The 16,912-nt window shown below is 47.4% G+C and overlaps 1 protein-coding gene across 2 annotated transcripts in view; it reads right to left on the reverse strand.

Moving 5' to 3' along the window:
* Window positions 1–16,901, reverse strand: part of VASH2 (vasohibin 2) — a 36,088-nt gene extending 19,187 nt beyond the window's left edge. The window contains exons 1-3 of one of the 2 annotated variants that reach the window (XM_010576404.1): window positions 16,731–16,901; window positions 11,437–11,525; window positions 9,030–9,086 (exon numbers count right to left, since the gene is read on the reverse strand). In XM_010576404.1, coding sequence (XP_010574706.1) covers window positions 9,030–9,086; window positions 11,437–11,525; window positions 16,731–16,835 — 251 coding nt within the window. In that variant the 5' untranslated portion in view covers window positions 16,836–16,901. The remainder of the gene's footprint in view (window positions 1–9,029; window positions 9,087–11,436; window positions 11,526–16,730) is intronic. The other variant, XM_010576405.1, reaches the window with a different exon arrangement.
* Window positions 16,902–16,912: the final 11 nt, after the last annotated feature.

The following is a 16,912-nucleotide window of genomic DNA, read 5'->3' on the forward strand; positions in this document are numbered from 1 at the left end:
TGGGGGGAGTGTTTGGCATGCCAGTGCCTTCCAGCCTCTGAAGACGGGCTGGAGGAATGCAGTCCTCTCTGCCTCTCCCAGCAACTCCATGAGCATCACTTCAGACTGCAACACAAAGCACTGCTGAGCTGCAAAAGCTGGTGATCGTGCAAGCTCCCACAGCAGGACCAAGTTTAGCTTATTTTCAAAATAACCCTGGCTCTCCTCTGGAAAAAACAGGGGAGAGAGGATGGTTACACGATGGCCCCCTGAAAGCTACAAATGCCTCTGTGAGCCTATAGCTACACGTGCAGACAAGAATTTAATGCCTTTCTACTGAAGCCTGCTCTGCAGAAAGCTCCACCAACACAAGACACTTCACACCACTGCAAGCTGAGTTATCATCTTGCTGCTGCTCCCCAATGGTAAAAAACATCAGATTTCCTGCAGGAGTGCAGAAAACTATGCATGCCCAGGATCTTGCATTGCAAGTTCACAAAGTTTAGTTACAATCTGAAATCTGTCTTTGGAGTAGAGTTATCTGACAGGGACAACACTGTGACGAGAAACAAGTAACCTAATTTCAGCTCAGCTGAGAAAGCTGTTGTGCCAGACTGACATCACACCATCAACCAACTAGGCATTCCATCCCCTTCCACAAGCAGATCCTGAAACCCTGAAGAGTTAAAAAAATAATAATAAATAAATACTGGAAGGAGATTTTAAAAATGCCAGAAGAGTCATATTCAATGACACACCAAAAAAAGAAAAAGGAAGCTAAAAACCAAACCGAAGGCTGACTTCTATTTTGAAGTCTTCTCTATCCATATCCTTTCCCTGAGAAGCTTTGTAGAGAGATCCCTACTCTAAGAAAACATGACTTTAAGTGATAAAAATATTTGTATTAGAGAAGATGATGAAAATACGCATCTGAAACTACTAGTCTGTTTTCCCCACTTTCTAATTTACCCACCTTATGCATTTTAAGCTTTGTATTGAGTGCAAATGGCAATACAGCTTTCACCGCTATTACAGCCTGTCACGGCCATTCCACATCCCATTTATCCAAGTTAGAAATTATCTTTTCATTTGTAAACAACCACCCTTTACACTCTCCCTGCAGTACAGAAGACAAATTAGAGTTAGCCTGCCTCCTACACACTCACAATCAGCCACAGAAACCCCACTGCTGGAAGCACAGAGCAGCTCCGGCGAGGGCGCACAATGGGGCCCCTTCATCCCCCACAGTGGCTCCTCAGTGCTGGAGTACTGTGTTCAGCTGTGGGGCCCCCAGCGTAAGAAAGACAGGGACCTGCTCAAGCGGGTCCAGAGGAGGGCCACAAAGATGATCAGGGGGCTAGAGCACCTCCCCTGTGAGGATAGGCAGAGAGAGTTGAGGTTGTTTAGCCTGGAGAAGTCAAGGCTCCGGGGAAACCTTATAGCAGCCGTCCAATGCTTAAAGGGGGCCTACAGGAAAGATGGGGAGGGACTGTAACACAGAGTGTAGTGATAGGATGAGGGGTAATGGTTTTAAACTGAAAGAGTGTAGATTTAGATTAGATATTAGGAAGAAATTCTTTACTGCAAGAGTGGTGAAACACTGGAACAGGTTGCCCAGAGAAGTGGTGGATGCCCCATCCCCAGAAGTGTTCACGACCAGGTTGGATGGGGCTTTGAGCAACCTGGTCTAGTGAAAGGCATCCCTGCCCATGGCTGTGGGGTTGGAACTACATGGTCTTTAAGGTCCCTTCCAACCCACACCATTCCATGATTCTATGAAAGCCCCATCTCCATACGGAGAAGTATTACATGCAGACAATGCATGGGAGGTATCCGTGAACAAGACAATCCATTGAATTTCCTATCTTCTAACTCCAGGGGAGTTAAAAAAAAAAAAAAAGGTCACAGCTGATTATGAATGTGCATCACAAGCAGGAAAAAGCTCAAGTTGTAAAGCTATTCAGCTTGAAGGCATTTAGTGTGGTGTATGCCTGGTTCACATGGTTTAAGGGACAGGGCTGGCATCTCCTCCTCAAGTCTACACCTCCACTGACCCTGCTGCCAGCAGGCAAACACAGTAACCACACTGGAGCTGCCTCGTCACCACGTGCAGCATCAGGTCTCTTAACACCTGCTTTTATAAGCTCACTGCTGTCATGCTTTCGAGGTGTTGTCAGCACAGAGATAACATTAATGGCTCCGCAGCCAGGGAGGGAGTCTTCAAAGTAATTGGCCTAAATGAGCAGTCAAATTACTACCAACTTACCTGTCACAGCAACACTCACACTATTTAAATACTAAGTTGTATTTAACATGCACTCTGTTTGCAAGCCACATACATGTTGGTTCTGAAGCACAGCTCCCCAGGACACTATATGGTTATTAAGACAGATTTAAATCAAACAGGAAAGGCATTTTGCTTGCTTAAACATGCTGCCCATTAGTGCATGGGTACCACAGCTGTCCCTTCTGAGGCTAGCGGCAGACCTCCCTCTCCTTTACATAGTGTCATTGGATAGCTGGGCTCAGAAGGGACCCCAGGAAGCCCTCCTGTCCCACCACTTGCTCAAAGTCCAGGAGTGGCAGCAGGTGCTCAGCGGTCACCCAGGACCTGGCAGCTCAGAGACAGCCACAGCCTCTGGACCATGACAGTGATGAGGATCTGTGCGAAGGTAGCATCAGTCAGGAGGCATCACCAGTGACCAGCAAACAGGCATCTATCTGCACCCACAGGGCAGGTCATACCCTCACACACATCCATCCCAGAGTCCTGGGGAATACTCTGCAAACAGTTTGCTTTTTCTCTGCAGCTACAGCACAGACTACTCATTTTACGCGGATGACCCAGTTCAATAACCACTGAGAGTTTTTCCTTCTGCTTTTAACAAGCTTGAGACGAAGCATGGCCTTAAACCCCACGTTTGCGTCGGAAGCAGAGCTTTTGGAGAATCCCCAAGCCACTGCGCTGCCCAAGGTAGCATTAGCCAAATCTAAATCACTCCACACAGACTATTTTCCAACCTACTTTTAACTGGTTTCTCAAAGGCTTGGGAACCCACCAGTTATATATTCTATACTTAACCTTGCATCTAAGAAGGTCGCCTAATGTTTAAACTAAATCTTTCCTTTTTTGCAATTTAAAGCAGAAGCTACTTCTGCTATCCACAGTGAGCATGAAGACCATTTATTATCTCTCCTCTTGAAACAGACATTTGTATATGCAACAGGCTGTAACCTACCCTCTCCTCTGTAAACATGAAAAAGCAGACATGGGGTTTTGGGGGGGGGGTGGTTTTTTTTAATCCCTTCCTCTCTCACCCCAAAGCCTCCCCCTTAGGTCATACTTTCTAGACCTTGGGCAATGTTTGTTGCTTTCCTTTTGGACTCTCTTCAACTGAGTCGCATCTCACGGTCCTTCAGCTAAGCCCACCACACCACAATACAAACAAACCAATTTCCTTCTGAATCCAACTTTCAGTGTATTTCTGTGACCAACCCAGTGTGCTGTTGGCTTTTTCCCTGTTGACACACAACAAATGGCTTTTTTCTTTGGTTGGGGTTTTTGTTTTGTTTGTTTTTGAAGATCAGCTCCTTCTTTGCAAAACTAGCCTTTCTTTCTCCACAGTGTATTCCCACAGCTGGCTATTCCCAAAACCCTCCTCTGAATTTGCCTTTACGAGATTACCTCCTGTTTGTTCCAGCCCAGCTCTCTCTTACCCTTTGAGATCACTCTGAATCCCAATTCCACCTTGCGAAGCCTTGTCACCTTGTCCACCCTGGACTGCAAAGCACATCTATTAACAAACAATTAGTCTTATCCACACCATTAATGAAAAAACATTGACCTGGGACAGAGATTGCACACCTCAACTGACAAACTCTGCTAGGCAAGAGCAAGCTATTGGATAAGTACCATTTTCTAAGCACTGCTTTCCACCAGGTTGGCTCCTTACATTAAATAGTTTTATTTAGACTCAAGGTCCCTGCCTAATCTGGAGGCTGGCAAAGCCATACTAAAGCAAAGATTATCACATCCACAACTCCTCCTGATTGACAAAAGCTCTTACACTCTCATAGAAGGAAATTATCAGAAACAAGCTGTGCCAAACTATTACCTACCCTGAAACTGCACATAAACTCAAAAAGTTCCTAGACTTATCTTTTCCCGTATTTTTTTTAAAGGCCGGTATCTTTGCCTTCCCCAGTTTCCAGCAAGAGCTCCTATCCTCTCCACACTCTCTAACAGAAGTATTAATGATTTGCAGGTTGCTTGTCAGTTCTCCAAGTGATCTAGGACAAAGGATGGAGCATCCAGCTTATTTGAAAATGACTCATTACAAGCACTCTTTGGCTTGACCTTTCTCTATTTTCTTTCACTCCTAAATTCTTACCATGCTGTCTCAGTCATTAATTATGACCAGAAGGTCTGCACAGTTAAACTTGTGAATGAAGATTTAAGGCAGAAAATAATTAAAAAACAGCATCAAGCATTGACTCTCTGCCTGAGCAGGGTTTGTTTCTGGGATTTTCTTTAAATCTTTCCAGTTATCTGAAAAGATTCCACATATATGGCTAATACAGTACTCATATCACAGATAGCTGGGAACTAGCCCAAAGCTACCCTCTCCCCAGACCCCAGCGAGCATGGGGGACAACCCATCTCTTCCTGTAACTGGAGGGAGACTGCTACAGTCAAAAATAACCATCATGCAGCTCCCCTCTTTGCGGCATTTACACCACTATCTAAAGCCTGCCAGGCAGATCTCTATTCCAAACCACGGTGAACACTTCTGCCTCTAACAAATGTAGCCAACAGGAACAGGCTGCATGCTCCTCCCTTGAGATCTAGTCCTTAGCAAATGGTGATATTTCCTTATTAATTGACTCAAATTTCTTTCAACATTTTCAGGAGCCCACCTGGATTATCTCCCTTGCTTTCTGCAGTAAGAGAGGGCCCATAGAGGAGTTGGGTTTGCCTTTTTAGGATATTTACTGTTTAAAATGGCAGTGTCTGCAAACATCTCATGAGAACCATTAATTCCTTTCACTCCCAGATTTTTCACTAGGGCACCCAATTTCATATACAGGTTAGAAAAAGCTTCAAACATTTTAGCATACCCAAAACTGGAGAATGTCACCAGCTGGCACCCATCACACTGGAGTCACTACAGAGATGGCCATGCTTAGGAGGAGAGGTTGCTCATTACCTTCACCAGAAACACTCCTACAGACTTCAATAAAATTTGTATTAGTGAGATCCTCCAGTACATTTTCCACAAACTTCTCCTTCCCCAGGACCCTGTACTTGCATGAGGTCCATAAAATCTCCCTCTCCCAAGTTTTTCTAAGGCTCCTGGAAGTTTTATTCTTCCCAATGAATCCAAGAGATAAGTGAAAGGCATCAACAGGAGTAGAGAAAACAACAGAGCTGCTACTGCTCCCATGAATCTTCTCAAAACCAGTTTGTTTCAATAGCAAAAGCACTTCTACCACATGCTGAACATAGCACCATATCTGTAACATTCTCCTTTTGTGCGAGAGAGAAGCAGATGTTCAAATGCCTTCTGCAGTCTATTGTCTGCAAATGGTACGAGCCCATTTGCCTTTATAGCCCCATCATGGTTCCTTAATAACATGGTGTGTTGAAACAGTATTATCCTCCATCCCCCCCTTTGCTATTATTTGGTTGCATCGTTCCCACATGACTGTTTCTATCGCACTCTTTTATTGCGATTGATTACCCATTATATCTGCAGTCACTGAATGTCTCTCCATCTTCACAGAGCAGCTTCTGAGCTGTAATTTCTCAGAGCCCCCAGAACCTACCCAAACATCAGTTTTTGCTTCAGTTGTAGGTCCCACTGATCAGCTGGCACTTAACTGGAGGGGACAGCACAATACCACACCTATCTACACCCTCCCCAGATACTCTGTGGAGGACAAAGATATTTGTTCCTCCTTGTGGCTCATGCCTGCATCCTAGAACAGAAGCCTGCAAAGGGCTTATTGCTCCTTGTAAAGCCAGTAATAAAAGCCTGTTGGCATTGAATTCACAGTTCCAGATATTACTAGATATCCAGAAATACGGATTTTTTCTAAAGCTCTTACATAATCTAAGCTTGGAAGTTCTAAAGAATGTCTGTTTCAGTAAAAGGTACCATTTTCCATCAGACCAGCTGTACCCACAAAAGCTGTAATAGAGGTTTTGTCAGCATAAACCTGTACGGGAAAAGGAAAACCAGTCCTATCGGTGTCTCAAACACTCGTATTGCATGCATACACATGTACCATGGATCAGTAGAGCTGAACTCCACAGGGTGCCCTTTACCTACCTAGTACAAAAGGGTACATCACAAAGCCTATGTGAAGGACACCATCCCAGGTCAGGATACCTGTATACTCTATTAGCAAAGCGCTCCTACGGTGAATGTAGCTACACCTGTAAACCTGGATTTTGTGCGAATACAGCCAGCTCATGCAAGGTTAGACACAGACACATTTTCAGACTGTTTGCCAGTAAAACAGGAACACCACACACAGTTTGCAGAATCACATCTCTACCACCCCGACTCACGCAGCTACGCCAACAGAAATCAAACATTTTCAAAAGTGTTATCTGGAGTCTAGACAAATCCACAGGGCGTCTGGCAGTCTAGAAGTAAGTTGATAGCTAAAAGAAAGATTGTAAATACTGAATTATAGCAAGCCCGTGTCCTTTAATGTTATGAGCTCCTATAGATAATTTATGTTCTTCTTCCTAAGCGCAGCCACGCATTTTTATTTTCTCATGCATCACACCCATGCTGACAGTAAATCTCTATAATATCTAGTCTTCCCTCCATAATAGAAAAACTCATTAATATGCCCCAGCTGCTTTAGGACACTTTCACATGAATTTATGAATATTCAATTTCCATCTAGTGCTCAGCTTCTTTGTGTCCAGCTACTGCTCTCTTAAAGAGAGGCTGCCAAAGATCTCGTAATACTTTCATTAGCTTTGAGCCCTCATATTATGAAATAAGCAATATGTTTAATATCAATAAATCACAGCTCTGGGAACAGCCTCAACTTTCAATAGCCAGTGGCAATTGGAGGCACTCAGCATCTTGCCCGATCAACTTGCAAACACACACTTTGTCTTACAGTAAGCCAGGCCTTTCACACCACAGAAACTTGCTCAGAGCAGCTCTTGTCACCTCAGCACAAGAGGCCTGTTGTTGCCACACTGGAAGCAGATTTCTTGCAAAGTGGAACACACCTCCCAGGAAAAAACTCACAGGTGTAGGCAATTTTTCAGCTCCGATGAAAACTGGCCTGGCAGCAGGAAAACAAATGACCAAGGACAACTGCAAGAGAAGATATCCTCAGCTGTTATGAACAGCCACACACCCCAGGTGAAGGAAAGCATTCAGGGACACCTCAACATTATCAATGCGTTATTCCCCTTCTCAAAGTTGGAGAAACCAAGACAGGGCAAGCGCTCGAGCCACGCTGCAGTACAACAGGATCTGGGCAGCTCCATAAGCGTGCTCCTAACAGCTCCGCTAGTCCTAGCATTCCCATCCATCAGGTCAAGGAGCAAAGCAGCACAGGTCTTAACACTGTGCAAGTCCAGCATAGACCAGGTGCAGGCAACTGTGCCTGGCAAGCTGGAAGCAGCTGCCCTGAGGGGTTGGATCATTTCCAGGTGCACTTTCCTTAACTCTGCAAAAGCCCTGCCAGCACACACCAAGTCACCCACAGGAGTCCTAAGAGCAACAGGACAAGGAGAGAAGTCAGACATGAGTCCCTAAGCAAACACTAAGGCAGATAAATAGAGGAAATGGCATCACTTAGGAGAGGATCCAAAGCCATGGGTACATCTCCAACTGCGAGCCCTATATTGGCTCCCTTCCAGGAAAGAGTACCGTCCTCATAAGCCAGGCTTTCATCCAGCCCAGGAGGACACTGACCTTTCAAGTGGTGAGTGCTGAGCATAATTCTTTTTCATCCTCCACTTCCTTGGAAAAAAGTAATGGGACAAATTTAAAAATGAGTGACCAGCCTGAAAATTGGTTTAAGCTTCTGTAAACCCATCTATCATTCAAGGCACAAGATTTCTTCTAAACTAGTTCCACCAGTGCAGTGAATATTACATAGAGAAAGGAAATGGGAAAGATTGCTGTCAGCAAGATGAAAACCTGAAGCACAGAGCTGGGATGGTAACTGGAATTTACAGTGATGGACCATTAGATTAATGACAGACAGCTGGGGAGAACTAGAGAGAGGCCAGTCTACAGGAGTAATTATATTCTGCTTATCTAAATTTCACCCTAAAATAAAAGCATGATGGTGTCAACATCACTTCCCACCCTAACCTGCTAATTTACTGGGTCCTATTGAAGTGCTGTCCTAAGTATGATGCAGTTCTTACATGCAAAGGATCCCAGCTCTCTGTTGCCAGGCTCCCTGTGCACATGTTTATACTTGTATTGCACAGCTCATCCCAACCAGTGCTAGAGTTCACCATGTGGAAGGAACAGCAAGATAAGTGGCAATGGGAGAAGCACAGCCATGACTTTAAAGGTCCATTGTGATCCCCCAGGGGAAAGGACTGCGCCTGAGACGTCAAAATTCCTGCAGTGTTTTGCACAGCTGATCTCTTCCTACCATCAGCAAAGGGCATTACAGCACAACCAGAATATCAGGACTTACATAGTTTCCATAAAAGCAGCCCAGCCCTCCCAACCCAACACCAACAAGCAAGAACTGAGAGTTTTCCCAGCCTTGTGCATTCAGCTTTGGACTGTAGCTATGCAGCTCCCATGCAGCTGCTGAGCAAGACCAGCCCTTCCCCTCGTTGGCTCTCAATGGGTCCATTTGCCACCTGGCAGCAAGCTGGGACCCTCCTTGCAAAGGCAGCAACATACACAGTTTTGGCCCTGCCAAAGGAGCCAAGCCATGGAGGAGACAGCCCTCCCATGCTGTGGTGCTACAGTGCTTCAATGACCAAGGTGATCATCTGGCATGATGTAGGACAAGAGCGCTAGACCACTTCCTGGGACACTTACCCACTTAGAGGTCTGGTTTTTCTAATCTCGAAGAACTGTGTTCCCGTGTGATTGTATCTGAATTTTGTCTGTTAAAGGAAAGCGACTTGAACAGTCAAACAATAAAATAAAAATGGTCAAAAGGTAAATTTCAGTTCTGATTTCCTGGTGAAACATAAAACAAGTAGTAAAAACTACTGACTCTCAACAGATGAAACCCTAGCATGTGAAATAAAGCAATTTTTTCACTTTCTTTTTATATGACATTAACCAGCATTAGGTGGAGAGTCAAGCAAAAAGGTTGTTTGTCTAAAATGACACTTAAATTTGGCATTTGAGGGTTATCAATTCTCTTTTCTTCTAGGTCCCACTCACTATTAGGTTACAAGTTTGAAAAGAAGTCTCTCATTTGGGCAAGAGAAAGCTTTTAGTCTACCCAAACCAATCAACATCATTCACGGTTTGAAAGAACTTACTTCCGTTATAAGTTTTTGACTCAGTCAGCCACATAGCTCATGTATGACCTGTAAACCAAAAGCACTACAGGTGCATGCATTTACACCTAGGAAATATAAATCATTCCCTAAAAAACACAATGCACTTGAAATGGAAATAACCAGCTAGATGCAACTCAAGAACATTAGTTAACACTATGAGCATAGGAGAAAAGTTAATCACAAAGGATGCCAGCATACAGTCACCCATCAACCAAACCTCAGCACCACTTGCCTAGGAGTGCAAACTACCATGCAGCAGCAGTACCAAAAGCAGCCTCTTCCCTGCTCCTTGAGCTTAGCTGTTCAAGCAGTAATGCAGTAAATCGGATCAGGAAACCAATCTGTCCAGTAAAAACAACACAAACCGTCCCCCTCAACAACAACAACAAAAATCACACCATCCACTTAATTTTGCTAGGTTATTTTTCCAGTTGAATCTGTTCCCCAGCCTGGCTCCCAACATGGCCACAAGAACATTCATGCCAGCAAAATTGTGGCAGTGATACCAGGCAGAAACAGGTGACCCCATGGAGGCAAAGGGTACCTTGCGAGGCATAAATAGCACAGCTGCTGGCTGTATAACCATGGTCTAAATAAAAACTCCAGCTCTCACCAGGATGCTCTGAACTGACTTCACTTAGAGTTCAGAGTTCTCCAGAAATGAGGCTTTGCTTCCCTCCTACCTTCAAAACCTAATTCATGAGGACCTTTCAGAGTGCTCTGAACAAAGCATACAGAGCCTCTTTTAGCCCTCAGAGGAAGCCCAGACCCTGTTCCCCAGCCCACTTTGAAGCTTTTCTGAACACAGACCCAAACCCCATGCCTAAGGCCTGCTCCTGCTACATAGCAGAGTGCAGGATTTCAAAACCACAGTGGGGAGCAGGGGGATACAATTTTTGGAGCTCTGTGTGACATGGTCTCCTCTCCGATACAACCCCACTGAGCCTCTCGTCCTGCCCAAGCAGCCAACAGGCAGAAGAGAAATGTGCCATCCCCCTGCAGAGCAGGCTGGCCCCAGCCTCCCTTCCCAGAGCAGCTGCTGCGGCTCCAACCCCTGCTGCCGCCTTGATCCCAACCACTACTCCCCAGAAGGCTAACCGAGCCAGCTATTTTTGGATGCTCTTCCAGCTGCCACCCATATCCTTTCTTAATCCTTACCAGGACTTTACATTCATTCCTCATCCCCACTGCTTCCCCCTACACACACATGCACACACACAAAAAGGGAGAGTTTACAAAAAAGGAAAAGCAAGAGAAGAGCAGCATCTGGACCAGCAACCATCTCCCCCAACATGGTCTGTCAGCAATGGAAATGGTCAGGTATTAGGCATGGGGCAGCAATAGGGAGGCTGGATAGATGCGTACATCTCTGATGAAGCCCTAAAGCAAGGTGGGACATCCAGAAGGGGATAATTCCTTTGGTCAGCTCCTGTGTCACAGGCAAGCCTGCCCACCTCAGGGTCACGACAGCTGTTTGTGCCCCCATCCCAAAGACAAACACTACCTGCAAGCTGAGCACGTACGCAGTACTCAGGGAGCCTGCAGGGGCTGCCAGGGCAGAGGGAGAAAGGGTTTGCCACAACACCGGCTCTCCCTTAGTTGCTTTACGACAAGATGCCATATTATTTCTCCAGGCATCACCATCCGATCATAATATCCTCATAAACCGACTTCAAAATAAGCATTTCTACTCCCACCAACATCACTTCAGTTAAATTCTTCGGTATCATTTAAAGTTAATTACATCTCCCAGAGGACTGCTGTGACAAGCTCAGTGCTGCAGGTGCTATCACAAATCCTTAGAGGTGTCCTTTCACCCCCAAATGATCCCAAGCCCTTGAAACCAGCTAGTGCTTTGGTAAAGCCCCTGTTAATTCATGCCAGGCACAAGCCAGACTTCTCTTTCGAGACTGCACGCTGGAGAAGGATACTGCAGCATCTTCATGTAGGTCTGTATTGCCTGGAGCCATTCTGGGATCGACATGGAGAGCTTGTAGTTTGGCACTGGTGGCACTGAGGGCTGGACACAAAAAAAAAAGATAAATAGGTTAGACAGTTACCGCTCCCTGCAGAGCGGATAAGTGATTTACTTGGGCAGCAGCATGTGCTTAGTGCAACGCAACGCAGCAACACAGATGGCTTAAACCCCACGTGAACTCAAGCATCAGCAAAGTCAGCCTGCTGACAATGAGGGCTGCCATGCACCAGAGCCAGCCTCATCCCTGCCAGCATGGAGAGGCCAGGGCAGGCCCCCATCACAGCAGGCTGCTTGCCACGGCCACTGCTGTCCCTCAAACACCACCCTACAAGGGCAGGCGGTCTAGCGCAGAAGGCCAATGCTTCCCTTTTTTCCCCTCTAGCACAGGGCAGTTTGGATGAGCAGAGTCCCAGAGCTGGTTCTGCTGTCCTCCCTCCCCCAGAAAGCCATTTCAAGTCTAATTTTTGGTTTCCTCTACCACAAGAGAAAGATAAAAGGAGACAAGGATCCTGGGCTGCATAATTTCCCATCTGCCACTTGTCAGCAGCACACTTGCTGGGCAGGAAGCACAGGGTACCTAGAAGACCACCTGAGACCCAGATATTTAATGATATTAAGACACTTAAAGATATAGACTGGCAACATAATGGGATTTTTCCAAAATCCCATAAGACATCTGCTTGTGCCTAAGCACTTTTAAGAAACCAGGCCCTCAATCCATATTTAATCCCCTCAGCTACATGGCTCCTGAGCCTGTAACCATGCAGGAAAGGGGCATGGCCTTGTCCCAAGTCCCCTTATTTTAGGGGCAAGACTGCAAAACATAGGGTCGGCAGGTGTTAAAGTGGGCAGCATGGCTAAAAATAAGCTAGTACAATTCTCACCAATGTAGCGGAGGAAACAGTTTATTTAAATATTAATGCAGACCCCAATTCAGGAACCAGCAACTTGGGCAGCTGTGACGCAAAGCGCAAAGGAAAGCGTGTGGCATCTGCGGGCCCATGACGTCATTACAATAGTTTGAAGATCACTTTTCAAGTCAGCAATTACAGATAAAAAAAAGCAAGTTCAGGCCATATGGGGCCATGTCCACCACACAGACTTTCTTCTCTGCTTCTCACCTCCAGTAAGATGGAGGGATTGCGTGTTTGCTTTCAGAGAGCAAGAGCCAATAATCCCAAGATGACCAAAACCCAGCATTTACTACATGTACCTAATTACTAGAGTCAAATTGTAAATACACCTCAGAGAAGGGAAAAAACCAAAATAGAGACTTGTACATTAGTGGCACACAGAAATGTGTTTTAAGTGGCATGGCAAGCAGACATATGTCCAGGCCTCCAGCTCGCTGCTGCCATCCCCAGCGCCACATGGGAGACAACCAGCACACGTACACGGGTTTTCTCTCCTCACAAGTGGGAGTTACAAGACAGACTCATTAGTGCTTCTTAATCACAATTTCCACACCTAAGCTCTTCACTAGAGGCAATTTTTCTGTTTCACAAGTTCCTTCCACCCCTGTCCCCTTTGGCCTGGATGAATTATTCACCTGTCCCTCCTGGCACTAAGGCAGGCCTGGACTCAACGCACCAGACAGGGCTTGAGTTTCAGGAGCAGCAAGTGGCTGAAAGAGGGAATCAAGGCAGGCCTGTCAAATCCTTCCAGGGGTGGTCATTTCTGCTCTGATATAAACACTCCCTTTCTTCATAGATAAAGAAACTCTAGGTGCACGCATTGCGCTTACATGACACAACATGCCAAGGCAATGGGAGTCCCAGCCAGTGAGAGGCCTGGCTGCTGCAGAGCAGCTGGGGGGGATAGCACCCCTTTCCCAGCCCTCTATAAAATGGAGGCCCCTGCCCTTGCCCAGCTGCAGGACAGGACAGCATCCCATAGGGACCTCACCAGTGCGGAGGGATGCAGCCCTTGCTGTAACCCACAGCGGCCACCCTCACCCGTGCTTCCCCATCTCCAAGGTGGAGGATAATCATGTCAGCCACCGGGATCACTTGGGTAAAGAGAACCAGGGTTTTGCCAACAGCTGACACATATCCCATCACCTGTCTGTTAAAGTTACCTCGGCAGACCTGCCAAGCCAGCAGGCCCAAGGCCCTTCAGATCTCAGGCAACGTGGAAGAAGCGGCCATCGGTCTTCCCCCGTGCAGGATGGCACACTGCTCTCCTCTTTCCAGTGCCGGGTGGGCAGTACACGGCACCATGCCACCAGCCAGGCCAGGCAGCGGACAGCCACCCGCCACTCCCACTGCCTCCAAACAAAGCCCATTTTTTTCATCCCCCAGATTTCTGCCCTGGCTGCAGGAGCACCGATCCTGGGCACTCAGCCAGCACAGAGCAGAAGCCAGGGCTGCACGATACCACAGCAAAGGAAAGCGCCACGTTGTTGCGGTTGAGGCTGCAGCCCTCCAGCTACCAGTGCATGTCCCAGCTCAGCAGCCAGGAGCCCACGAGGGTTTGTAGCGGGAGGCCAGAGCCGCCAAGAGGAAATGCAGACACAGCACTACACACCATGAATTTGTAAAGCCAGTTAAATTCAGAGACCAGGCAGTTGAAAGGCCTTGACCCTGTATTAGTATTTCCAAGCAATGGCCGCTGCAGCACAAGACCTTGTGGCAGAGCGGGAGACCGTCATCCTGTGGCTGGAAACACTGTAGTCTCAGTTCACCACAGACATCCTGTGTGAAACTCATCTTGCCTGACGCCACTGTGTCTCATTTAATGACCAGAAAGTCATTTTCTGCTAGCTTGCCCTGCAAGTATGCTGTTACCTAGCACGGATGAAGCTGGCAGTCTAGAGCCCTCACAGCTAGTCAGAGGTTCAATTCATTAAGATCTACAAGTATCTCCAAGATCACAGGCCACATAAAGGACTGCACAGCCCTTCCAAACCTGGAGCCCGCACCCTTTCCAGAGCTCAAGCCAAAAGTCAGGCATGTGGGGTGCAACCAAGGGACCCCCCCAGGTTCCAAAATTGCCCCCCTTGCAGACAAACTGTTTTTTTTGTGAGGACTCTTCCTCCCCAGGAGAGATGCAGCCCTGCGGTTTCCATTTGTTCCAGTAAGGACAACCTTGCCAATACAGTAAGAAGCTACTTACTGCCCTGCATGTATGATCGCTGACACTAATACCAAGATGATTAGAGCCATCAAGTGGAGCTTCTTGGGGAGGGGATGAAAACTCTCTCCCATCACCAGGGATTAAGAACAGATCAGATGTAAAAAATGGAGCAGCTGCACACACCAGTCGCTCAGCCTCCACCAACTACCAATGCAAGCAGATTACAAGCCATCTTCTCACAGGCATGAGTTTCTCTCATCACTCCCCATCAGCACTACCTGGTCTTTTGCAGGGTGCCACATACCCAGCAGCACAAGCCAATTAAAAAAGCTGTACCATCATTTAAGGAACAACTCTCCCTCACATTCCTACTCAAACCCAGAAATTACCATCACAACCTTAGCAACCCACTACCACTTTGCAGCAAACCAACCTGCTCCTAACCTTCACTTGCTCACCTGGGATGTGTTAGCCTTAATAAGGACCCTCTGACCCCAGAGGTCCCAGCAAGAGGGAGCCAGCAAGAATTAGTTAGTCACAGGGAACACCAGGCCCTTCTACCCTTGAAGAAGTTAACCACTATGACAGGGAGTTTGCTGCCAGACAGTGCAGGAGGAACGCAGGACAACTCTTACAGCACCCTCCACTGATCAGCCACTAGTAACTAATATCAGATGATTTAGCCAAGCAGATTTCAAAATATTTTTCCTCCTACCCAGCTTCAGCACATGCCACACTGAGTCAACCTCGTGCTTCAGCACTGAGGAAGAAGCCACGGGCAATGCTCTCTGGGGCACTCCGGCAGGCAGCATGTCGGCACATTGGAGCCACTGGCATGTCTCTCACCTGACGCTTTGTCAGTCACTACGGGTATCACCAGTAAAAGTTACATGCTTTGGAGCTGGGAAGTAAGGGAAGGAAATCAAGTCCAGCGTGTGTTTTGTCATCTCTTAACACCAAACAGATCTGTAGGCCATTTAGACTAGTGTAAGCTGGTCATGCTGCTGAAACAAGAAGTTCTGCCTTGCCCCTGCCCCTTCATTTCTACCTCAAGCGCTTCTGCAACTATGAGATGAACCACACCAAGGAACCACAAGCAAACCCAGCATAACTAGATTATTCTTTAGCTGAATCTGCTCCCCCATCCAAACAAAGGCTGGTGCCGGCACAAGGGAAGCAAGGGAATGGAGAGAAAGAGATTGCCCCTTTTGCACTTAACGCTGAACTAAACATTACAGAAGAGAGATGACAGGCCTTTTCAGCCTGCATCTCATTTGACAAGCACCTTCGCAAGATGCCCTACTCACTATACTTTCAACCGCTCCGTGCACAGAATTTTTCCTTTCTACCCCACGTAAAGAACAAGCATACATATCACTGACAACCAGGACGGTGACAACGCCAGCCCAACCATCTCTCACCCCAGCACGCAGACGGGTGTGAATCAACACCGGCTTCAGCGGTCAGCTCAGATTAATGCTGCTTGGTGGGAGGAGTGAATCAAGCTCAAAGTCTGCCAAAGCTGACAGCATTCAAGACTGTGATCAGTAATGCAGCGCAGTGGTGAGAAGCCTTGGAGCATCAGCAGACAACAACATTTTATTTGCTGGCTGGAGGAAAAAAGACTTGGGTCAGGCAGAGCTGTTTGGAGCTTGTATCAAGGAATGTACAAGACAAAAGCGTCTGGAATCTTTCCACGTACTGGAAATGAAACGTCTGAGTTTTAAATCCCGTATTACATTTCAGGAGCAAGGCTGTGTTTTAAGAAATGCCTGTGTTCCAAAGAGCTGGGCAAAACGTGCTTTAAATCGCACAAAGCGCTTCATTCAATCTCTGAAGATGTCTTTTTTTCTTGTTTCCCGCTTCCCCCTCCCCAAGATCAGAAAATAATTTTCTTCCTCCTTGCTTCCCAGGGCACCAACTCCAGCTCCTAAGCATCCCGCGGCACCATACCCGTTGTGTCTCTTTTCGAACGGCAGGCGCTCCCGCCCTCCCCTCGCTGCCCCTCGCAGCGGGCAGGGGCCGAGAGCACCCTCGGGGCCGCGGCGCGACGCCCTCCTGCCCGGCCCTTGTGCGTCCCCTCCACGCCCACAAAACCGGGCAGCCGCGGGATGTCTGCCCCGGGGCTTTGTGGCAGCCCCTCTTTTTTTAAGGGGGGGGGCTTCGCCTTACCCGAGCCAGGCGGGCGGCGCTCCGGATGGCCGCCGCCACGGCGCCGCCGTCGGGGTGCACCCGCTCCACGTGCCCCCACATCCGCTCCCAGGTCTGCCCGTCCATGGGGAAGCCGCTCTTGTTCACCAGGAAGAGCGACCCGCCGTCCCGCTGCTCCTCCTCCTCCGAGCCGCCGGCGCTTT

This window comes from Haliaeetus leucocephalus, unplaced genomic scaffold, assembly GCF_000737465.1.
Source record: "Haliaeetus leucocephalus isolate CR32 unplaced genomic scaffold, Haliaeetus_leucocephalus-4.0 Scaffold526, whole genome shotgun sequence".
In the NCBI taxonomy this organism is placed as follows: domain Eukaryota; kingdom Metazoa; phylum Chordata; class Aves; order Accipitriformes; family Accipitridae; genus Haliaeetus; species Haliaeetus leucocephalus.